At 41.3% G+C, this 24,145-nt stretch overlaps 1 protein-coding gene across 1 annotated transcript; it reads left to right on the forward strand.

Moving 5' to 3' along the window:
- Positions 1-1,552: 1,552 nt before the first annotated feature.
- On the forward strand, positions 1,553-16,911 carry PLEKHA8 (pleckstrin homology domain containing, family A (phosphoinositide binding specific) member 8; the record flags this gene model as incomplete). Its single annotated transcript, XM_008948799.1, has 13 exons — positions 1,553-1,669; positions 2,367-2,522; positions 4,345-4,469; positions 5,859-6,017; positions 6,941-6,981; positions 7,681-7,838; positions 10,360-10,519; positions 10,925-11,010; positions 11,457-11,515; positions 12,789-12,919; positions 13,426-13,496; positions 15,747-15,808; positions 16,714-16,911. Coding segments are annotated over 13 exons (1,523 nt in total), but the record flags the coding sequence as incomplete, so codon positions are not given.
- Between the last annotated feature and the right edge of the window lie 7,234 nt (positions 16,912-24,145).

A 24,145-nucleotide genomic window follows, 5' to 3' on the forward strand; every position in this document is an offset into this window, starting at 1 on the left:
AACCAAAACAAAACCCCCCCCCCCCCAAAAAAAAAAAAAAACCACCCCAAACCATACTCCTCCTACTAGCCTGTGGCTTTAGGGAATTCTTAACCTTAAACGGAGATGGGCTTTTGGCTTCAGCAGTAGCCTGAGGAGTTGGTCCCTAGCTGGTGAGAAGCAGTCATTCCTCCAACGTGACATGGGTCCCTGCCCAACCTGGGCTCCTGCAGTGCTGTGCTGGCTGACGTGGCCCTGGGGCAGGGGACAGCAGGAGTGAGGCCTTTCTGCAAAAACATGTGAAGACACGTGGTCTTCTCAAAGTGTTTTTCTCAGAGATGGTTTGCAGGCACTGTGGGTGCTTCAGTATCTCACTCCTGTGAGATACCTGGCCAGGGAGGCTTGTTGCAGCTCAGTAATTACAGCTTCTTTCCTCCAGTGACATTGCTGTCTCGTTCATTAAGTTAATGAGCTTGTAGTTTTTAATTAGACATAAATGAAAGCTGTCAGGTCATAGAATCATAGAATGGCTTGGGTTGGAGGGGACCTTAAAGATCATCTAGTTCCAACCCCACTGCCATCAGCAGGGACACCTCCCACTAGGGGCAAGGTTGCTCAAAGCCCCATCCAACCTGACCTTAAACACCTCCAGCGATGGAGCATCACACAGCCTCCCTGGGCAACCTCTTCCAGTTCCTCAGCACCCTCATACTGAAGAACTTCTTCCTTACATCTAGTCTAAATCTACTCTCTTTCAGTTTGAACTCATTACACCTTGTCCTGTCACTACAAGCTGAGTCTTGTTTGTTTATATCTTCTCATACTGCTGTAGTGCTTCCAAAAGAAGAAAACAAAAAGTGATAATTTACTTCTGAAGTCAGGTAGCAGGGTGGGAAAGCATGGTACACTAGAACTATTGTTTTTGGCCTAACCTGCTGTTTTTGTTATTTTCTGGGAAGTTATCCAGAAGTGCAAGTCATTAATTCAGGATTACTTTATATGTGGGCAGCACAAGAATTTAAAGAGCTATTGAAAACTGCTTCAGGGAAAGATGGTGTTCAGAAATCAACATATCTGCCTCTGTGCCCTCCTTCCCTTGATTTTTAGGAGTTTCTCACCCACTGCTTTTCCAGACATTTTTGCTAGCCCTTCCCACAAGGGAGGAAGACATGTAAGGCAAGACAGCTGAAGTGGCTTTTGGGAAGAGTTAAGATCTGGGTTGAGGAATGATGGAAGGAATTGAGGGATGGTGGACTGAAAAGGTGTTTTTGGAAGAGAGAGTGAGTCTGTGATACCATGTTAGCAAAACTACTGAAAATTATATATGACATTTTGGGAATGTACTGCTAAGGCCCAGCTGCCTGCAAAAAAAAAAGGACATGTAGCTGCCAGCAAGCAGGGGTTGTGATGTACAACATACAGGCCTGTCCACAAATCTTACTGGTTCAAAGGGTTTAATTTTCCTGGGGGAACTGAGAATCTTTAGGGGTCTTATTTGCAATGAGTCCTGAATGAAGGAGGTGGTAGAAAGGCAGAGAAAGAAGGAACTGAGAAATGCAGTTTTGTTTTTCAGGCTGGCAGCCTCGGTGGTTTCTTCTCTGTGGTGGCATCCTGTCCTATTATGACTCTCAGGAAGATGCTTGGAAGGGTTGTAAGGGAAGCATCCAAATGGCCGTGTGTGAAATTCAAGGTAACTAAGATACAGTTACATTCAGTTGCATGATGTTTGTCCAATAATTTTGCAATCAAATGAGTTTTCAGGTCACAAAAGCTACTTGGTGGCTTGATTTCTTTGATATGTATTTGTAGTAACTTAGTAACTTGATCTGTATGCTAGTTTTTATTCTATGGTATTTTAAAAGTGTTAGGAGAGCTGCAAGCTTCTACCACAGTTGGTATGCTACATGCAGGTCAGTCACTGTTTTTTGTGAGCTGTGGTGGAACATCACAAGGCTTCAAATTACTTCATAAGCACAGAGCAGAAGCTAGGAATAAGAATAACAAGCTTCAACACTAGGTCTGCTCACTCACTGGATTACTTGCCACATCTCTGAGGTTAACTTCTGGTCTAGAAACCTTAAGGAATGGCTTGCCAGAGAAGGGTGCCCTTTCCATAAAGACTCCCAGATGACTGGTCACAGAACTGCCTTTTGTAGCCTTTTGTCCTACAGCTGTATATGGTGTGTCCTGTCTGTTCCTTACCCTGGGGCAGTCCTGTCTATTCCACCCTAACTCAGAAGTGAAGTCATAAACTGGCAACGGGAAATTTTGGTCCGTAGCTTCTTCCTCTTTCTTTACCATTTGACTTGCCACCTGACATGTCTGTTGGCATATTCAGTTGGGCTGGGAAGGCGAAGTGGCTGGTCTGAAATCTGTGTTGCTTCCAGTTCATCCTGCAGATAACACACGAATGGACCTGATCATCCCAGGGGAACAATGCTTCTATCTGAAGGCAAGGAACGCCGTTGAAAGGCAGAAGTGGCTGGTTGCTCTAGGGACTGCCAAAGCCTGTCTGACTGACAGCAGGACACAGAAGGAAAAAGGCAAGAACACCCTTCTGCTGGCACATACTCTTTGTTTTTTATTTCCCTGTCGTTACCCTGGTAGGTGTATACACAAACATAACAAAATCCATACCTGAACCCTGTGTCAAACCTTTACTTCAGGTCTTTGGTGCTGCTAAAAGCCAAGCCATGTGGGAACTCCAGCTAGAAATCTCAGGTGTTAATTCACAGTGCAAGGATTTGAGAAATTTGGCTTTTCCTTAAAATATACTCTGTATATATAATTTGAAAACTGTGTGTTGAAGGGCTCTTTAAGTGCAAGGAGTGAGTAGCTCCTGGCTATGGGTCACTGGGATGCAGTGTGTTGTGCACTTCAAGAATCCCTTGGCAATTAAAATAAAGGTTTGCAGTTGGTTTTAAATGTGCATACTAGTATTCGGAAACTGAAATCTAGTCATGGTCAGGCTGTGAAACGTAACTCACCTACCTATTTACTTTCACAAACAGTCTCCCTTTCACCACAGCTAACACCTCTCTTGCTTACAAGAGTGGTATTGTTCATGAGTCACGGTGAGATGTCATGCTTTAACCTTGCATAACCTCAGCACAATGACTATGCAGAAGATGAGAAAACAGCAAATTATTAGTAATATATCAGTAATCCCTAGTAAATGCAAGGGAGGCATGCACTTCCTTTCTCTGAGGTGACGAGTCCTCTTAGCCTTATGTGCTTCTTCAGCAGGCTTTACATTTACTGGTTCAAATTGAGTCAGAACTGAGCAGAAGATGCTACTTACACAAAGTGGGGCATCTGATGCATAGTACCTAGAAGTAGAACACAGTTATATCTACCAATTGACATACAGTAGCCCAGGGTGAAAAGCTAGTGATGTATTTGCAAAGCTAAACCATGTTAACAGACAATTTATTTTGCCATTCTGGTACTATAATGTCAGAAAATTACTTGTGAAAAACCTCAAGATTGACTGCTAGTAATACCTGGATTAGTCTGCTCAGCTCTGCACTTCGCAGTACAAGAAGCATATGGACACAGTGGAGTGAGTCCAGCAAAGTGCTACTGAGATGATTAAAGGAAATAACCTGATGCGAGAGCACAAGAAAGATGGACTCAGGCTCTTCTCAGTGAATTGACAAGAGGAAATGGGCATAAATTTGAATATAAGCAACTCCATTGAGACATAAGCAAAAGTGTTTTTTATTGTAAGGATGAGGGAGCACTGAAGCAGGTTGCACAGAGAGGTTGTGGAGTCTCTATCCTTGGCAATGTTCAAAACCTGAGTAAACGTGGCCCTGAGCAATGTACTCTGGGTCACCCTGCTTTGGACAGGGGAATAAGACTAGCTGGTGTCCAGAGGTCCCTTCCCACTTCAACCATTCTACGATTCAAAGATACATATTAGATGAATCTGTGTATTGGACAGGATACATCTTTTCCCTCCAATGTTTTCTGCACAGAGTCCTGATCTTTTAATTCACAGTGTAATTGTTTGCACCTTAAACTACTTGATGAAAAACAAAAAATATGATATGTAGGAGTTTTGTCATATTTAAAAGGCCCATTAAGTTCAAGTGTTGTGTATTTGCTTTTCCTCTGTGTCCTAAGTCTAGGAACACACCACTGTTCCTGTCTGTGATAGCAAATCGTAAAACAGCATTTTGCCTGTCAGGAGTATAACTTATAGTAAATCCAGCTCATCTTTTTGAATTGAAAGAAAATGTTTTGAAATAAGGAAGTATTGATTGAATTAGACTGGAGAGTTGCTGAAATGGTATTATCCAAAATCATATATACTACAAGATGGATACAATAAATTTAACTCTTCTTTTGCTTAACTTTTAGAGTTCACTGAAAACACAGAAGCCTTGAAGACTAAAATGTCTGAACTTAGACTGTACTGTAACCTCCTTGTTCAGCAAGTGCATAGAACGAAGGAAGCCAGCATTTCTGGTGTTGCAGAACCAGAGGTATGGTTCTATTTTTGGGGTACGCCATGTCTGTGAAGTCTCAAGCACTGTGAACTTTTCTGGTGAGCCCATGTAGTATTCACTCACAGTTGGTTAATATTGCATCCCCTTTCTGCAGAGAACCTGTGGGAGATTACGTACCCACACGACAATTCTTTAGATGGAGCGATACCGCGTTGTTGCAAATAACTTTCCCTGCGTTGGGGTAGCAAGTAGTGAGATGTGATCTAGATAACAACGTCTCTGTAGGTGATCATGTGTATATAGTGGATCAAAAAAGCAAAAGAGCTTATATGAAAGCATAACTTAGAAGAAGTGCACATTTGTCTGCCCCTGAGTCATTAATATCCTGCTCAGAATACATTTCTCTTCTCAGCCAAAATCCTTAAAAGGTCAAAAGACAGTGCAGATCACAAAAAAGTAAAATTGCTAGAAATAACTGCCTGATTAGCCTCACTTAAGTTTTCATACCTTGCAAATCATCCTGACCAAGGAAGCCTCATTTAAGAGGAATCTCCTAGTGACAGTGATTTGCCCCTTGCTTTGAGAGAGGAACGTGTGAGGAGGGATGTAGCTCGTTTGTTAGAGAAGCTGGTGTGGAGTTCTGGGATGCCTTCCACTGGAGTGATATGTCCTCAGATGCAGGACAGGCAGACAAAACACCTGAATGTTAATAATTTTTATGTCCAAATCACCTCTATAAAGATACCCGATAAACTGTTTATGGTGAATTAACAGACAGTGCAGAAGATGTAGTATATGGCTGAGAGGCACTAAAGCTAGAATGTGCAGCTCACAGGTGTGGACAGCAGACAAGTAATGTGGTGCTTATCCAGCTCGTAGTTCACACTTCTGGGGAAAACTCACTTTCCCTAATCTTACTGCTATTTAACTGGAAAGATTTATTGCTAAACGCATTTCAGCATCAATCACCTCACTTGGCAGAGGCGAGGGGTACTGTGGCAATGTGATACATCGTTCTGCCTGGTTTTCAATTGCAGTAATTTTTTACAGATCATTCTGTTTCTGTTTAATTTGGTTAATTCTTATTTCTCCTGTCGGTGTTTTCTGAGATGCCACTGTTGAATACATTAAGGCTTAGTATTTAGTAGACTTCTAATACAAATATAAGTAACCAAGAGGCATTGGTTTTACAGTGCAAGCACACTGAGCTTGTTGTAGCAAGAGGGTGACAGGAGTGGCAATGCTGTGAGGGGCCACAGCCCCAGTAGTATGTGATGCCAGGTCACCAAGCAGCTGACACGTTTCATTTTAATTCACGTTAAGCAGAAATGATAACTGTAGCAGTTGTGGACTTTGTAGATGTTAGTTGCTCCAAGCTGATCTTCTTTGGCAAGTTCATTTCTTCCGGCTGGTTTCTTCCCACAGAGCGAGATTGATATGGGAGCTTTGTTAAAATCAACTTGTGACACCTTCCTGAAGACTCTTGAAGAATGTATGCAGATTGCAAATACTGCCTTCACTTCTGAGTTATTGCATCAGACCCCACCTGGATCCCCACATTTAGCAGTTCTCAGAACGAACAAGGTAATGGCCAGTATCCTCCTCTCTCTTGGCATGGATGCTGAGGCACCCTTTTGGAAAGTAGCATTTGTAGAAGTAGGGAATGCATTTTTTACCCATATTATCACTAGTAGTCCTCCACTGGGCATACTCTGCTATTTCTTATGGTTTGCAAGTGAGGTGGGGCCATGCTTTGATCAGCAGTGACCAATCTCTTAACTTTTAAGGATAGGTGAAAGTCACTAAGTTTCTAAGTTTCAGGGCTTGCTCCAGCTGCAGACAGTGGTGTTTCAAAATACGTTGGCTGTATGTCAAGATGGTCCATTGTGGGAGCTCACAGCAACCATGATGCTTCTAAGCTACTGCAGCACCAGATCTGTGGTAATAGGCCAACAGGAGCTGATGAGCTTATCTTCTTAATGACAAGGGCACTTTCCTGAATCCTGGATTCACAACTGTGTATGCAAAACTGGAGCATCTCTGGCAAACAGCAGTCTAAGGTGTAGGTAGGAAGGTAGATGCATCACTGCATCTGGGAAGGGAGATTGCTTCACCATACCTGGTATCTGGCCTCATATTTCTTCTGTTTTTTCATGTTTTTTTTCTTAAGTAAAGAAAACATCATTGCGAAGAAAACTCATTGTTTTGTTTCTTTTGCACATGCTGTATGGTGTTTCTCCTGGCACTTGATAGCTAACTTCTGAGAGAAGTCTCTTGGTTTTCTTTTTTTTTGTTCTTTTTTCCTTTTCAATATTTTAATGGTGTAATAATGTAGCACCTTTTTCATGTTTGTATACGGCTTCCAGGTCAGAGAATTAGTGAGTTCATGCTTAGCTTTTGAGCTTTTTACTGACTCTCAACTCGTATTTAATGAAACGTGAAGCTTGAGAAGCATGATACAGTCTTCTTGCTTTAAAGAATATTCTTCCTCCCCACTTATCTTTCAGATAAAGCATTCTGTCCTGTCCAGTCACACCTCAACGGAAAGGTATAATAAAAGTCTTTACTGTCATTCTCTTTCTAATCTGTTTTTGATACTGTCTGTTCTTTCCATATTTTTACTCTAATGTTACTTGTTTTGGAGGGCGGCAGAATTGTATTACTCTGAGCTGTGTACTTGGAAGCAGACACAACAAAAGGGAGCTGGCTTACACCAATTCATGTATCTTCTTTATCAGCCCTTTCCTTTTTCTCAGCCATCCACTTGGTGACTTACTGGTCAGTCACCAGTGAACTCTTGCCCACTTCAGTGCTCTTTCCTACATCTTGGGTTCCACCCCATAAGCTCATAAAATGGTTGATGGAGAACAGGCTGTGGTTTGTAGAGCAGATGGCAAGGGTTTTTATTTTTAAGTACTAATATGGGGATATTCTTTTAGATACAATACCTGTCTGTGATTTTCTTTTTTGTAATCAATTGTATTTTTTTCATTATGTCTCTTTTTAATAAAAGTCACTGTAAATATATTCAAGCTCCATAAACTGAGTTTAAATCATTAATCCCACTTGCTGCAAAGAGCTGCCTAGTTCCTTTTATTTTAGACAAGTTCTTTTGCTCAGAGCGGGCTGTGACAGCTTATAGTTTATGTCAGCTGTTTTTCTGTTGCTGTTATTTGTGTATTTTTACAGGAAGAAGCTTACCAAGCCACATTTTATACAGTAACCATTATTCTTTCCCTTTCTTCAGACAGATGGAGTTGAACACCTGTGAAAATGGCTCTGTAAAAGCAGAAATTAACCAACAAGAGCAAACCCTTATTAAAAATCTGGAATGTTTAAACCTAGAAACAAATGAGGGGAGCAGTGATGTTTCTATGGAGGATCACACAGCACAGGATTTGGCAGGTAAATATATGTGTTGTCTTTTATCCAGAATAGTTACTATTTACATGTAAATGGGGGAGGTGTAGGCTACCTGTGAGAGTGCTGATACCTTGCTTCCCAGGAGAGGGAAAGTCAGTGTATTTTAGTCTGATATCTGCCCGTTGTCAAGTCTTCACAGCATAGCTCCTGCTCTTGTTGATAGCTAACTTGGGACTGAATAGGGAAGTAAGTTAAAAATTCTCTTTTGGGCAAGTGGAGGCTCCTCTAGATGCTGATTGATGTGCATGACAGCATGGCCTGGCAGAGCTTGGGCTCTTCCTGCACTGTGGACAGACACCTTATTCCCAGAGGCTTATTCCTTATTCTGCTAGTGTGTAGAGCTGCAGTGTCTGAAGGGGAGCACTGAAGCTTTGTGTGCCTCTCTGAGAGGAGTTGACCCTGTAGTCTTCTTGATCACTCTGATGAATCTTTATGGAAGATTAACCCTTTTTCTACAACTAAGAGTATACTAGAAAGCACCTTATTTCTTCCCTTACTTTAGCAATAGCATGAAACTTAGATTTGTGTGTGACTTCAGTAAAACACTGCTGAACTAATTCAGTATAAAATTTTATCCAACCTGGCAAGCTTTTGGTAATTGTACAAAGTAGCATGATTTCTATTCATCCTATTGAACGGGCTGTATAATCCTTGAGCAGTAGCTTTCTCTACCTGGCCATATTTACAAAACATACATATGCAGTCAATGAATCAGGTGAAGTTTTTAAGCCCAAGATAATGAACACAGTGGTTTTGCTCTTACATGGGTTCTCCTTGGAGTTTTTCCCATTTCTGTGTTTAGTGGTATGTAGTGTGGTAGGTCACTACAGAATAATATGCATATGCCACTATTTAGTGTGACACCTCAAGAATACAGTGCTAAATCAAGAACATCAAATTAATTCAAGTCAGGTTGTTTGTATCATATAGTTACTGAGGTTGTTCCTGGGGGGAAAAAAAAAACAACTAAGACAATCCTGCCCCTCCTGGGTATGCACTGTTGAGCTGCAGATTTTGCTGGCAGTACAAGGTGGAGTAGGATGTGCAGTGCCATCCATATGGGGTGGGCTGACCCAGCCAGCGTGGGGCTTCATCTTGCCAATGGCTGTATTTGGGTGCTCCCTGTGAGCCCAAAAGCTCTGCTCTGTCTCAGATACTCTTCCCTCCCTCACCCCTCTTTTAAGAGCAGTCACTCTTTAGAAACAATCAAGCACTTAAGTCCCATAAAAAAACTCTGTCTGTTGTTTAGGGCTTACTGTGCTGGAGTCTGAAATTTCAGAGGTCACATCAGACATGGGCTGTTTATGTACTCACTAGCCTGTGTGTCTTGGTGAAGGACAGATCAGTGACATCCCTCAAACTCTGGTTCCTTAGCAGTTTGCTTGTGATTGAAACATGGTCAGTGATGGCTGAGGCCATATTCTCCTGCCCCGAGGAGAATAGCTGAAGTCTCATTGTTGTTGCCAGGTGCAAGTGGTTCTTTTTTCACCCAGCACCAGGCTTATTCAGTGGTTCTGTAAAGTAGCAGGGGCTGCTGCAAGCTTGCTGTTACAGTTCACTTGGAGGAATAGAGCTCCTTGCAGTTTGAGCCTTTCAGCCAAAAGCTCATTTCTGCTTCAGGTCTATAATCCTCCCTGACACTTGAAAGTATTCCTTTCCTAGAGAGACAGGTCATCTGGGAAATCCTGGATGCTAGTTTGACAGTCTGACAGCAAGATGTGCTGTAGCCATGGCTTGTATACTGCAGATGCAGTGAATATGTCATTTTTGCTTCTTGACTTTTTCTCTGTAGTTCTCCATGAGGTCAGAAGGTCTCACCACACATGGGATGTATAGGACTTTTCTTGGAAGTACTTGTGTGCTGCTCTTTTTGTTTGAAACAGCTGCACTTGACCCCAAAGAAGAAAGAAAATAGACCACAGCAAGGAAAAAGCATGTGGTTCTTTTTTCAGGGAAACCTTAAAGATATTAACACAAATCAAGGAGATCATAGCAACCTTTGGTATCATAGCAGTATCCATCTAAGGAGATAGTTTAGTTATCAGAAGGAGCAATCAAGTCACTATTAGTCTTTTGCTTTTGAAAATGCACTGTGCCACTCTAGCAGCACTGGGAAAGTTATGGCCATGTGAGAAATAATCTTGCTTTCAAGGAGATGAGTCTGCTCCCTGCTGCACCCAGTCGCTTCTTCAACACTCTTCTTTTGTAAGGCTGGCCTCCCTCAGGAGATGTGGGCTTACCTGCATTGGAGCCTGGTGCTTGGTCTGTCTGATTAGAAGAAATGAAGAGGGGACTAGTTGAAATGTGGTCTGATCACCTGACAGACCTGTGGTGATAGTCATGGTGCTGGCAGGGTAAGCCTTTAAACTTGCATGAGGCAGATGCTCAAGTGCCTTCCTTCAAATAAAAGCATCTTGGTGAACAAGAATAACAATGTGGGTATGTGGCTGTTTTCTTTTTGCTATTTTTGTTTGTTTGTTTGTTTGTTTCCTGTAAATGTAAGGCATTAAGGAAGATGATGAGAACAAGCTGCAAGCTGTAGAAAGCTGTGGTGTCCACAAGTTGCTGCAGCCGGAAACAAGTTCTTTAAGTGGATTAACTCTGTGTGAGGAAGACAGAAATGAAAATGATTCTCCTACCTTCTTCAGCATCATGAGCAATAGGTAGTACAGATTTCAATTCAAAGGATTATTGAAACTTTGTTAAGCATCTAATCAACTCATTTTTAAGACTCTTCTGTCTGTAAAGCTGTTTTTGCTGAGATTTTTTAAGAAGAGTGCCTACAGCACAGTAATTGAAGAAGATATCCTTAGCAGAATTAGCTGTACAGAGTGGAGTGGGAGTTTTTTTATTTGTTTGTAGTTGCAAGCCTTGCACACCACCAAACGCGTGTTTTTTCTGCAGTCATTTACTCTAACCCAGTGAGACGAAAACCATGTTGGTGGTCCCATGTCTACAAATTTTACCTCTATGCAAATGAAATGGGCATGAAATGTAATTTTGCTTTTAGAAGTTGCACAAAAGGAGTTGTTAAGGTAACACTCTTTTCTGCTTGTCTTGGACAACAGATTCAGTGATATTGAACTTCGGGAGGAGGAAGGCATACCAACAGAAGAATTTCTGGAGTCATGTTATGCAATTGTGCCTGTTCTGGGTAAGCAGCTCCTTCTTCTGACTCCTTTTGACTGCTGCCAGCTGTGAATAGAGCAGCTGGTTTTGGACAATTTGTTTCTTTGCTAAAGTGATATAGTAGAAACAGTTCCTGTCAGCAGAATCAATTTTAATAGCACCAGAAGATATTTCTTACTACTTTGCCTTATAGAGGATCCACTCTTGTTTAGATGGGACCCATGTATAAAGCATATGGAAATCTATGGGTCTATCAGAAACAGCAGCTTCTTGCCCTCAAAAGAGCAGCATGAGTGCCTTACATGTCTACTACAGCTGACAGCACGCCATCAGCTGTACTATCTATTTGATTTTTCCAAAGATTTCTGTCTCTAGCTAGTGCAGCCCCCCCACCTGTTTGACCCCTGCATCTAAAAACTGAGGACTGGAAAAAGACAGAATTTTAAAATATGGCCACTTTTTTTTTTCTAGACAAGCTGGGACCAACTGTTTTTGCTCCTGTTAAAATGGATTTTGTAGGTAACATCAAGGTAACACCTTATTTCTATCAGTTTTGGGGGATTTTTTTTCTTTTTTAAGCAAAATACCTATTTTAGGCACTAAAGCTCAAGAATCTTTGTTGCAGGAGTCAATACTCGATGTCTGTTTAGTATTTGATAATGTTAACCATCTGTCAGATCAGAATGCTGAAATGCCCCAAATGTTTGTACAGTACATGCTGTATTTAATAAATCCAGTTGTTGTGCGCCAACTTATAAAATACTTGATTGACTGCCAAGTAAAACATCTGTTACACCTATTGGCTTTGATTCTGAGCTGAGTAGGTTGTAAGTCATGATGTGATGGTACCAATATTGACTTTAGGCTGCCAAATAAACAGAGGGAGGAAAACAATCCCTTTCCTCAGCCACGTAGGAGGAAGTTAGTGCATTAAGAAGCAGCTTCTCAGGAAGTTGGGGTGGACCCTGCAGCCTCTGTTCTTGTTCTGGAAGTTCTTCCTGCTCCAAGTCTGGAAGCATTTGAAGTGCTCCTTGTGAGACAAGATGCATTCCTAGCAAGACTTTTCATAGCTTTTCTTTCGAGAAAAAAAAACAAACCACACACAGAAAACATATCTTCTGAGCTTATGGTAAGGAATGTTGCATACGTTCAGATTTGTTTCATGCAAAGTAAGACAGGTTTTCGCTTATCTTTCTAAAGGTAGCCACTGAAAGACTGAAAAAGCAGGAGAGAAGAATGCTATTTAAAAAACGAAAACCTTGAACATTTATCATTTATTGTCAAGTGATAGGAAGCTACTCCTTTAATCACAGATACAGGAGAAGAATCTGTTTATCATGGAGCAAACCTGGGAATAAATTGAAAAGCTTAAGCATGCAGATGACTGCTAAGTGTAATGGAGAACTGGCAGCTTAGTAGTTGTCAGAAGGTAGTCTTGCTTGTGCTTGAAGCTGGAGGCAAATGGGACTTTGCTTGTCGAGCAAGTTGAGTTAACTCCTTCCCACCAGTGTGGAGGATGGCATTTTGTCAGACAGAAATGGTAGATTCCATGTAAACCTTTGACTGAGATGCTTTTTTTTGTTGTTTGTGTTAGCCAGATGACTGGTCACATGTGTCTGGGTAGTGCCCTGGGAAGGCATGCCCAGCATCACAGAGCAGCCATGCTGTGGGGAGTGTGTGATGTGTTTGGGGGTCTGTGATATCTCTTTGCAGAGAAGAGTTCTGGTAAATAGGTAGTATTTATAGGGCAGACCACTGTTTGGACTTAAAAGCCTAAAGCTTTGCCTCATTTTTTGTCTCCAGAAAATAAACCAGAAATTTATAACCAATAAAGAAGAGTTTGATACCCTTCAGAAGATAGTGCTCCACGAAGTGAATGCAGGTGTAGCACAAGTCAGAAACTCTGCTACGGAGGCTCTCCTGTGGCTGAAAAGGTAATGGCTTCATATCTACTTACACTAGGAGCTGGTAGGGTGCAATGAGGGGCCTTTCCCCTTTCACTAGTGCAAGCTTATGTGCATGGAGCAAACTGGTTACTTTTCACTGGCTCCATCAATCCCGACTGGCTAGGTTCAAGATTAGTGGATTGTCTGTGGTTGTATCACTGCAACTTTGCCAAAAGTCCTGAAAAAGCAATGACAGGCAACCTTTTTTTCCCCCGTAAGAGTGAGGTTACAGTGAGTGACTGATCCTACTGGGCCAGAACATTAGGCAGGTGGTTGCAGGCTGCAGCAGAAATGGTTTAGCAAAGTGTTTTCCCTTGGGCTGGGGGAGAAACTGCAGGAGGTGACTGTGGTTTTTTTATTCAGATTGAAAGTGGCACCTTAATTCTGAGTTTTATTGCACTTCTGAGTTGTATTGCAACTTTGGGGGCTTTGTTATACTTTGTGTTACTTTGTTATAAACGTGGTGTCTTTATTTCATGGGTTCATCCTGACAGAGGCTTAAAGTTCTTGAAAGGGTTTTTGACAGAAGTGAAGAATGGGGAAAAGAATATCCAAACAGCTCTAAGTAAGTGCCAGCCACTTTATTCTTTGTATGCTTCTGAATTTACCTACTTGGCTATTTTCCTCCTTGTTTAGAACCTATGTTTTCCTTTCTTCAGTGACCAATGATGCAAGTAGTCTCCAAGACCTATCTTTTGTTTGTTTTTTTTTTTTAAACTGCATGTTTTGAAAATGGCTGTCTTAAGGCAGGTTACTAGATAACTGGACAATTTTTATTTTAATAGCAGACAAAGATTCCTTTAATTGGCATGCTTTTGGCAGGGAAGACAGTCATATTTTAGGGAAAAAAGTGCTTTGTCTCATTCCATAATTCTCTACTGGTCTGCAGCAAGAGCACTTCCAAATTCATAGTTGCTGTTATTTTATTTTTTTCAGTTCCTTGTGAGATTGGTCATCACACCTTGAAACCTCTTTACCAGTATGGGTGTTAATTGCCTGTATCATTTAGAGGGGAGTTTGTAAAATAAGAGGACTTTTTTTTTTTCCCAGGTACACAATTTCTGACCCTTGCCAAGTCAGGCCAGTGCTCACAGCAAGAATAAAAGAAAAAAGAAACCCTTCTTAGACTTGACTCAGTTATTCCTGAGTAAGACCCTCTCTGTATGTATGCAGTCTAATGTTATGGTAATCCCTTAAAACCGCCTTAAAACAGCTTTTTTTAAAGGTTTTGGGGTTTTTTTTAGCTTCTTTTAAACAGCTAAGCAGTTGCCTTATAGGATTAGTAAAAAGCACTGCTACACTGAATTATGTCAGCAGCTCTTGAAAGTGGAACTGTAAATACACTGCTACCCTATGTGGATGTTAAACACCATGGGAAGTCAAGGCACTTATTTGACCTTCTGAGCCTGAAGACTTCAGTGGTGAATTACTACTTGAATCGTTCTGTGTACACAGCAGAGCCATGCTGCTGTTTTTTTCTCTCTTTCTTTCAAAGTGAGCAGCTTTCTCACTGTGAAAAGCTGCTTCCTTATCTGTATCACTAATGCAGCTTTGGTTTACTGTTAGAGTTTCTTATTGAGGAGTTACTGTGCTATTTGAATCTCAGGTATAGATGGAGTACATATTTTCTTTCTACCACCTCAAATATCAAGCTAATGAGAGGAAAATAAATGGAATATTCACCAGGCCTTATGATCTTTTGAGTAACAAAACATCTTCCTAAAGGGCTTTGCTTTACTTGGGATTTAAATCTAATTAAACTTTTAAACTTCCGGTGTTTTTAATGTGCCCTGTGTATGCTGCTAAGGCAGAGAGTAGATTTGTCAGTCCTGTTTGCTACATAATACTCCCTTTCTCCGTATTTCATTACTCTTTTTACTGTATGGTTTTCTCTTAGATTCTCACTCCTACTGTAAAGATAAAAAAGCTGCATTCCCAGTCAGTAGAGTAATAGATAAGTATTTCATATGACAAGAAAACTTGTGGCTGTGTTTTACTAACTTTTTACACTCTTCCAGTAGTAACTGTCTGCAGTCTTTTGAGCAAATATCCTAAAGCAGCAACATATAGAGGTTCTCTTTCTTCAAGGTGAACAGCTCAGGGAAAGAATAACACAATGTCAGATACTTGAAATTCAACTGAGGGATGGGGTTATAAAATGGCAATAGTGACAAACTAAGGCTAGGAAAATACAGCTCAAAGATGTTTGGCTTTGTATTTAGAAAGCTTTGTATATGGAAGTGGAGCTGTCTAGGAGCATAACAAAGGGCTTCATCAAATGCTACATTCAGGAACACTCACAAGAGAGATCCTGAGGATTATTTTTTATAGAGTCCTGGTACTTTCTTTTCCAGTGATCCCCTCAAAACTTGACCCTCAGGTATATAGAGAGAATTCTTGGTTAATGCCTGAGCTAAACACCTTGGCTGAGGCTGGCTAACCATCAGCTTGCAGGGTTGTTTCACCCCACATATTATTTTGTCAGATTTGCACTGAACTGTGAACTAGGTAGTAGAAGAAGTGTTAGTTGTGTGAAGCACAGCTAGTCAAAAATTACATTTTCCTTCCTGTCTCTTAGAGCACTTGCTGTGGAAGAGTTGAAGGAGATTTGACAGCAGAGCTGAGACCCCAGTGCAGAAATCCCCAATCTGTCATCTCCTTTCAGTCATAACTTTGGTGTTCAGAAACGGCCATTGTTTGCATCCAGTGCAAGAATATATCCTTAAATAGTAATTTCTAAGCTCAAGTTCTTTGTGATGCAAACTTAAAACTGCCATACATCTATCTGTTGATTATTGTTTTTTTTTTATTTAAGACAATGCTTATGGGAAGACATTACGGCAGCACCATGGCTGGGTTGTCCGCGGGGTCTTTGCGGTAAGTATTTATCTTGGTTGCTGGTAAACCTAGGGCTCTTGTTCATTTGGTCTTATGTTTTACCTAATTAATAAACTATGTTAAAATTGTAAGTATTAAAATTAATAGATTCCTTTGTCAGAATGTATTTTCAAGGTGAGGATTGTGGTTATCACTACTCTCAGTACTGGGCTTTTGGGTGGAACCTGCTTTCTGGTGCCAAAAGAGGTGGATCATGCTTGTGTGCATGTGGTTTTTATTTCGTTTTTCAGTGCTATTAAGTGAAGAAATGAAGGCTTAAGGTTGCTTTTTTGAGGATTGATCTGTCCTTGGGTGTGAGCATTCAAGGCAGGGTAGTGGAGAATGTGTCAGGGAGTTGAAGTAGAATATATTGACTATAGGAAATGGGTTTTTTTTTTGTCCAGTCTAGCAGCTCCCCCTCGTGTCTGTCACTGGGAATTATCACTGAAGTTACAAAAGGGAAAGCCTCACTCAAGCAATCGTGACAAACTTTGACTGGAAGAAACAGAAATGTTGGGAAGGCTTTCTAAAGAGCGTTTTGACAGTGGGACTTCAACGCTGAAGTGTGTGACCCTGGGTTGGGAATTCCCCCTAAAAAACTGTACTTTATTTGGGTTTTGTATTTAATTATTTTCTAATGTATGCTATTTATTTATACAAAACATGATATACAGACAAGTCCTAAAAATCAAATCTCTCTGAACATGTCTTAAACTGGGCATCTACACAGAGATAATAATAAAAAATGTTAGCTTCCCTCAACTAAACATCTTAACATATTCACATAAATACATAAAGCTATGCAGTCTAAGTGCGAGGGATGTCTTAGAAGCTTTTCGTGGCTTGAGTTGGAATTCTTTTCCTGTTCTGTTCAGCAAATCTAAAAGTTTTGGTTCCTCTCCCAGTTAGCTTTAAGGGCAGCTCCAACGTACGAAGACTTTGTGGCAGCTCTGTCTGTGGAGGAGTGTGATCATCAGGAAGAAACATTTTACAGAGGAATGCAAAGGGACCTCAACATTTACTTACCAGCCATGGAAAAGCAGCTAAATATCTTGGACACTCTCTATGAAGTACATGGTTTGGAGTCAGATGAGGTGGTATGACTACAGCAAGACCATGTCTTAGAACTTCAGGGACTATGTCTGTTAACAAAGATTTCTTTGGTTTTGGCTTTTTTTTTTTTTTGGACATTGTTTCTGTCCCTTGTATCTTTGCAGGTGGGAAGAGTGTTGTGAGTGTTTTGGGGGAAGGATCTCTCTGATTTTCATTTTCTTTGTTATGCTTGCTTTGTGTTTAAATGCAGAGGTACTGCTTCTCTTTGGGTCATAACTATGTCTGTGATGAATTTTTTTTACTGCTTCTCTTCTGCCTGTGCATGTCCTCTTCTCTTCACCTCATAAAAGCAACAGGGCAGAATTTGGCCTTTGTTCCTGTACCTTAGGAGAGAGCCAGATGTGCAGCAGAGCTGCTGGGATGTCACCATGGGTCCGTGCAGGTGCTGCTGGCTCTGGCTCTCCCCATACCCTGTGCCCACTCCCTGCGATGGTGTAGGAGGGCAGAGGTAGTAAGAATTACGCTGATAACAGAAGAGAAGGGCAACTATGCCAGCTTATAAGGTACGTGGTGAGTTTGTCCCTTAATTTTTGTGTTGAAGCTTCTTAATGCAGCACCTCCCCAGACATTACAGAGAACTTCACAGGGATATGTGGCTGGTGGTCTGAGCTTCCCCAGGAGCTTTTAAATTGGGTGTCACGTTCCCTTAGTAGCTCCCAGTATATGCCGTGGTCTCCCTGTCGGCTCCTGACAGTGGACCACAAGAAGTTTGCTGGTACAGACTGGCAGAACCCAGCTAATTTCAACAGTGCTTTGCACAGGCATTTGAAGATCATGTCTGTCACCTGATTTATTAAGGTTGCTTGTAGGTTTTTCTATTTTGGGTTTAGGGCTTTCTTAAATTAACACGAAAAGATAATATTTGCTTTTAAATTGTGTACAGCTAGCAGTTTAAAAGGCAGATTCCATTAAAATCCTTCTTAGGCTGACAGTATGGGCAGAGACTTCATGAAAGTAGACCTGGAATGAGTGAAGCGTAGGGGAAACCAGAATTTATCACGGAGCCATTACACATTTGGCCTGTTACAAACCTCAAAATCTGAAATGATTCAGAAGGTATTGGACATGAAGAAAGTAGGATGTGCCCTTTTTCTCATTTTGCCGATTCAGACAAAAAGTGTGCTCCTTAACACTGCTGCTGTTAAAAGTGAGAAGTCCTTTTAGCTAGTAATATGGGCAAGGACAAAATTCCTAGTAGTGTGGATGACTAGAAGGCTGGCTGTGAATTACTGACTTCCCATTCAAGGCATAATCAGGTCTCTCAGGGGTGACCTAGGGTTTCAGATGCCATTGTGCAAAAAGTTGAGTGTAACTCACTTGTAGTAGGAGAGAAGACTATTCTAATGAAGTACTTGGAATTTGTAAATCTTTATAAATAGATGAGAAGTTCCTTTCACCACACTCACAGGAGAAGTACTGCCTTTTGCCAAGCTAAAAACTGTGTTGTCAGTAACATGAATGTACTGCAGATCTACTGCCTGCTCTGTGACAGGAGATTCTGCACACTGAATACTTGATACTCTCTGAAGAGCCTGGCATTGTGAGCTTTAAGAAAAGCATGTGATGCTTGAAGAAAAGACCAAACACCACGCTTGGTGTATAAACAAGATACCAGGATTCTAACTAGGCATTTAAATAATGTGACTGATCTGATCCTGTCATCTTCCATGAGTTGTGCCTGTCTTGTTCCTACATACTCCAAGAGGAATCAGAAAGGCATGGGGGTTTTACTTTTTGGATTTTCTTAATTTAAGCAATATATATTTATGTTTGAGTAGAAAATCAAAACTTTTAATCAAAGCTCCACTCAATTATTTCACTACTTACAGTGCTAAAAATGAAGCAGAGAGCCTTTGGGGTTCAGCTATCTGCTTATTCTAAGCACAAATGCAAAGAAACCACCCCTGTGGCAGAACAACCAACCCTCCCCCCAGAGTCATTTCTTCAAAGTTTTCAGCTGTTAATGTGGGAAACTTCGATGTAATAGTTTTTAGCTAAATGCTCTGGGAAAGTAATGGAGACCATATTTCCACAAAGTATCAGGTGGAGTGTGGGGGAAGCAGGAAGAGATCCCTCGTCTCTAGAAATTAATTGTCAAATCATGACGAAAATTTACTTCCTTTTTTGCTTTCAGCTTTTCAGTAGCAGGAAAGCATATTCAGCACTTAAAGTCTTGGAGGTATTTTTGGGTTTTCTGTTTGTTTTGGTTTTTAGCTAGCAGGAGAACCACTAGTTTGTTGGTAGTGCATCAGATCCGACACCTGATGCAAAAGGTCAGGAGGCTTTATTTCATAGGCAGAGAACTTAACAGCTTCATTGGGCCATTAGCTTCAGCAACTACTCACTTCTACAATTCTTTCTTCTAACAAATAGAGAGTTGTCCACACTGCATATCCTCTAATCCTCATGGCATCCTGCCTCGGAGAAAGCTTTGTCATCTTGCTTTTCTGTGTAAAGTTGGGCTTTCTGAACTCTGGAATTAGTTCTTGAGAAGGTTTTTAGGAGACTGTGGCTTCAGGAGACCTCTGTGTGTTTGTGGTTAAAGGGGACTTGCAAAGAAGGTATTGAGCAAGGTCTCCTTTCCTTCAAAACATGTACTTCACCATGCACTGCTCTTGCAGGGCACTGAGCACTTTTAAGACTTAGGAATGCCCTCTTTTCAGTCAAAGCACCACTGAGAAAGAAACCCCTGCAGTATTTTGCAGAGCTGAACTCCAAGTTACACCTCTAAGGATGCAATAGATAGATGATCAAGTGGAAGCAATTACACTGCTAGACAGTTCACTTTCTTCTCCTGTGGTGTCAGTTTGGCAAGCAGAGAATTGCTTTTGATTTTAGTAACTGTAGAGAACAAACAACTGACTTTTGGCCTTCAAATTTAGAATCGGAGAGAAGGTTGATGTTTTCTGTTTGGTTTGTTGATTGGTTAGAGTTGCTTTGTTTTGTTTTTTAATGGCTGACAATTATGAACAACTGATCTGCATACTGATAGAGGTCCACGTGACCCAAATAACAGCCTCCTTGCTCTGTATAGTTTACATGAACTGCTTTGGTTTCTTAAAATGCACTAGTCTAATGTTTTGGATCCCTTTCCTTTAGAAATGCTTTCAGCTGTTTCCTTCAATGTCTAACAGTTGCATTTTCTCAGGGATTTTACTTAGCCATGGCAAAATAAGAGTAATCACAACCTTACCCTAGGGGAGTGAGGTTACTTTTTGTGAAATTAGTATAGTTGAGCGTAGAACTCTGATACAGTGTGTGCCACTGACAGTGTCTGTCCAGTGTGCACCCTTGCTGAGACATGGTAAATCCCAAAGCAATCTGACAGAAGTGCTGTCTAGTACTGAGTGATGGCAGTCAGCGTATTTATGTAGAGATCATACAGGCGTCTCTGTAACGTAGTGCCCTTGGTGTTAGAGCAGAGCTCTCAAATAACTTCGGTCGAGTTCTGCTTAGCAATGGGAGGGTTTTATTTATTTTATTTATTTTAGCTTTATTTTTTTAAAACAAACTGTTCTGGAGCCCCCTCTGCTATTTTAAGCCACCATACTCAGTTGCATATTGAAGATCTATGATGTTACATTTGTAGAATATGAACTGGGTATTCAAGTGCTTTAGTGTAAACGGAGTCATTGAAACATCCCATCTTCATGCTGTTGTACCAAGGGTCTCCCTTTAACAGATGCACTTAAAAGTTAGGGGCCCTATACCTTCACTTATGAGCTTTTTGTAAAGCATCCTCAGGATTTTATAATACAGCTGTTTGCCTCTAAAATGCTTCATAGTTTGAGACATGTCACTTGGTCGGCTGGATATATAAAAAGTATGCCCAAAATGTGCTCCAGTTGTTTGCAGTGTGCTTTGGCAAAGAGGTGTGGACCATTATAGAATGCAAGTGTTACTTATTTGCATACACTGGACCTTCTAACCCTTTTTTTTATTATCATTTCAGCTTTTGTAGAAAACTTTAGGGAACCTTAAACTGCCTTTAAACACTAGAGAAGATCACTAGCCCATTCCTATCTGGCTATCTTTCCCTCTTCCCCCACATTGTCCCCACCCATTCCTTCCATTCTCATCTGCTTTGCTACCACAGGAGCTTCTGCTGTCAAGTTGAAGCATGTCTCCATAAGAGCATAAACCAAGAAGTTTTGTAAGTGATACAAATGTAAACTTAGAAAAATCAGACCTGAATTCTTTGGCAGGCAACCGGATGGAGAATGTGCTACATTTCTATTAAGTTTCTCCCTGGGTTGACTTTTTTTTTTCAGGAAAACCATGCCACTTTGAACTCTTAATTTTACCAATGGTATTTAAATTGGGACACTTCAGACTTGGTAGTTCTACCTCTTACAAGTAAAAGCACAGGGATTTTTTTTTTTTCTTTTAATTGACCTATTTCTCTTCTCTTGCCTGCATAGTACAGATAACAAACCAAAAGGAGCAGAGGGTCGAGAATAACTGAATTTATGCCTCTTTGCTACCTTCTGTAGCCCCTTTGGGAACAAACCCTGAAAACTACTTCATGCTCCAGGCAATATAAAACCACCCTTGTGCAGTTGAGGTATCACAGCACACTTACTGGCTCCCAGCAAGCCCTAGCAGTAGCTGATGCTGCTCACAGTTCACACAAGGATTTAAGCACTTGCTTTGAGGTTAGAACATAGGCACATGCTTCACTTAAACACACGTGCATCCTCCCACTGGCATACAGTTCCTCAATAAAGTGGTCTTTGTCTGTAATGTTTAAGATCCCTTTCTTGGGTATAGGATTTCTTCCTCCAGATACTCCAGGTGTGCTGGAGGTGGATTTTCATTTTTTTTAATATATGAAACTTCCTTGGTTTTGTATCTTGATTTCTGCCTAACACTAAATTTGTTAAATTTATTATACACTGCAGCATTCAGGAGGTCCAAAACTTATTCCTTTATTTAAAGCTATCTTGAAAGTTTGAGATTTATGTCTACTTGAAACTAAACAAGTAAATGCATTCCAGAATATGGTGACTAAACTGAAAACCAAAGCAGCTTGTTTTTGTGGTTTCCTTTCCTGTTTTCTTTTTTCAAGCCAATTTTAGGCATACATTTTATCAAGTCAAGCTGAGATTACTGCAAGCCTTACTTATACATACTAAAATATGTTGCACACATACTGAAATATATTTAAAGATTAAGAGAAGGTATATTGCCTCACACTTTAAATTTACTTAATTCTAAGGGCTTGTTCATGCCCCAGAATCACCTCTTCCAGTTTAAGCATCACATGAATTGTGCTGTCATAAGTAGTTTAATCTGAAATACCTTGAAGTTTTCAGTCTGTATCATCTCTCAAATCAGACAGCATCTGTCTCTTTTTTTGGAGCATTGTTAAGAACTTTATCAGATTTTTATATTATTTCATTATAATAAACTTATTTTAAATAAGCGTGTTTTAAAATCTCGCTTTCTCCTTGCATGGGTTTTGTTTATTTTATTACAACAGAGGGCCTCAAGTCCTCTTCAGGACTGCATCTGTTCTAGGTACTGTGTGAACAGTTGAAACCAGTCTGTTTCTGGTTCACAGGAACTACCTGTATGTATCTTTGTATGAAGAATGTTGACACACATGGAGCCTGTTTTGGTTACAAGAATAAAAGCGGCATCTGGCATATGGTTGTGGGTCCTTGGCCACTGTAAATATGTGAAGGCTGTACTTAGAAAAGCCAGGCTGGCAGCGTGAGAGGAATTTGTATTTTAAAATTGCATGTGTTATTTGCCCTGGTTTTGCCTGGTCTTAAATCTCTTCCGCAGAGATTTCAGTGGCTACAGAAAACTCCCGTGTGTTCGTTATGAGATGCAGATGAAGACTGGTGCTCCTTAATATGGGTGTGGGTGTAACACCTCCCTTTCCCCCCTGCTTTCCTCTCTGTCTCTCTCTCAGCATGGACCTAAGAGCAGATCTATGGTACCCAATTGTCTCTCTAACAAGGGCAAGTCCCTCTGTTAAATGGCAACATCCCTGTGGTGATCTGTGAAGTTGCAGAGAAGAGCAGATGCAACTGAACTGCTGCCTGTGCCTGACCAACCCTGTGGCACAGGGCAGGATGCGTGTATCCTATTGCACCGCTCAGCTGGAACTGGCTTTCTCCTGGCAGATACAGGAGACTCTCAACCCTTTGAGTTGCAGTAGGCCCCAGAGCATCAGCTCTGCAGAGGTTGAGAGATGTATATACTTCAGCAAGGACTGAGCTCTAGCAGGAGCCTCCAACTCAGCATCCCTTTGTCTCATCTGCTGGGGCTGAGCTGGTGGATAGCTGGCAGCTTGGTGATGGACAAGTAGTGCAGAAGGCCACCAAGGGCAGAGACCACATCTCGCTTTCAGTGTTCCATGGTTTCATTCATCTTCTCTCCTTCCTAAGGAAACAGGCAGGTTATCAGTCATGAGACCCTGGCAGTTCCAGCTGAATAACGACAGTTGTGTCACTAATGTTTTTAGAGGTCCCCCTGAGATGCTGTCTTGACCCTGTTCCGTGGGCATGTGGAAATAACTTGGCACATGGGTGAGCTTGGGTGCCACTGCCAGGAGCTGGCATTGCAGCTGTGGCACAGACTGCTTTGGTGGCTCTCCTGAAGTGTCAGCTGGGCCGTGATGAACCACTGAGCCCCATCGACTGTGTTATCTCTCAGCTCCTCTGGAGCCAGGTTGTGGTTACACCAGGCTGCTGCTGGGGCAGAGCTCTGTACTACGCAGAGCCAGCACTTCTGGTGTTGGTATCTGCACTCTGTTGTGCTGTACTTGACAACTGTAGCTCTCCACACCAAAGCAAAGATGATGTATGCAGAGGCAGACACTGGAAGTGGTACAGAGTCCTTCAAAACTTCACTCACAGTGTTATAATGAACTGGTCCCTTTTCTCATTTGAATTCACAAGGTGCTGTTCTAGCAGAAAGATGAGATTTCAGCTTTCCATCCAGGCATGCAATAAAAAGATTGAACCATTGTCCGTTTTCACCAGAGAAGTAGTGACTTGAAGCTTGCTGCAGCCATGCAGTTGACTTCTTTCCATAACCATTTTCAGAGGAGGAGGGATGTGAGGGGGTCTGTCATGCATTGCTGTGTCCGAGGACCTGCCCCATCACTGTCAGTGCTTGGAAAAACCCACAAGCCAGTGCCTTGAAGCCCAGCCTCTAGTCATGAGCTGCAATATTGATTTGCCAACTAGCGCTGCAGTGTCCTGTTTTATG

Source organism: Merops nubicus, unplaced genomic scaffold (assembly GCF_000691845.1).
Source record: "Merops nubicus isolate BGI_N331 unplaced genomic scaffold, ASM69184v1 scaffold42591, whole genome shotgun sequence".
NCBI classification, from domain to species: Eukaryota; Metazoa; Chordata; class Aves; order Coraciiformes; family Meropidae; genus Merops; species Merops nubicus.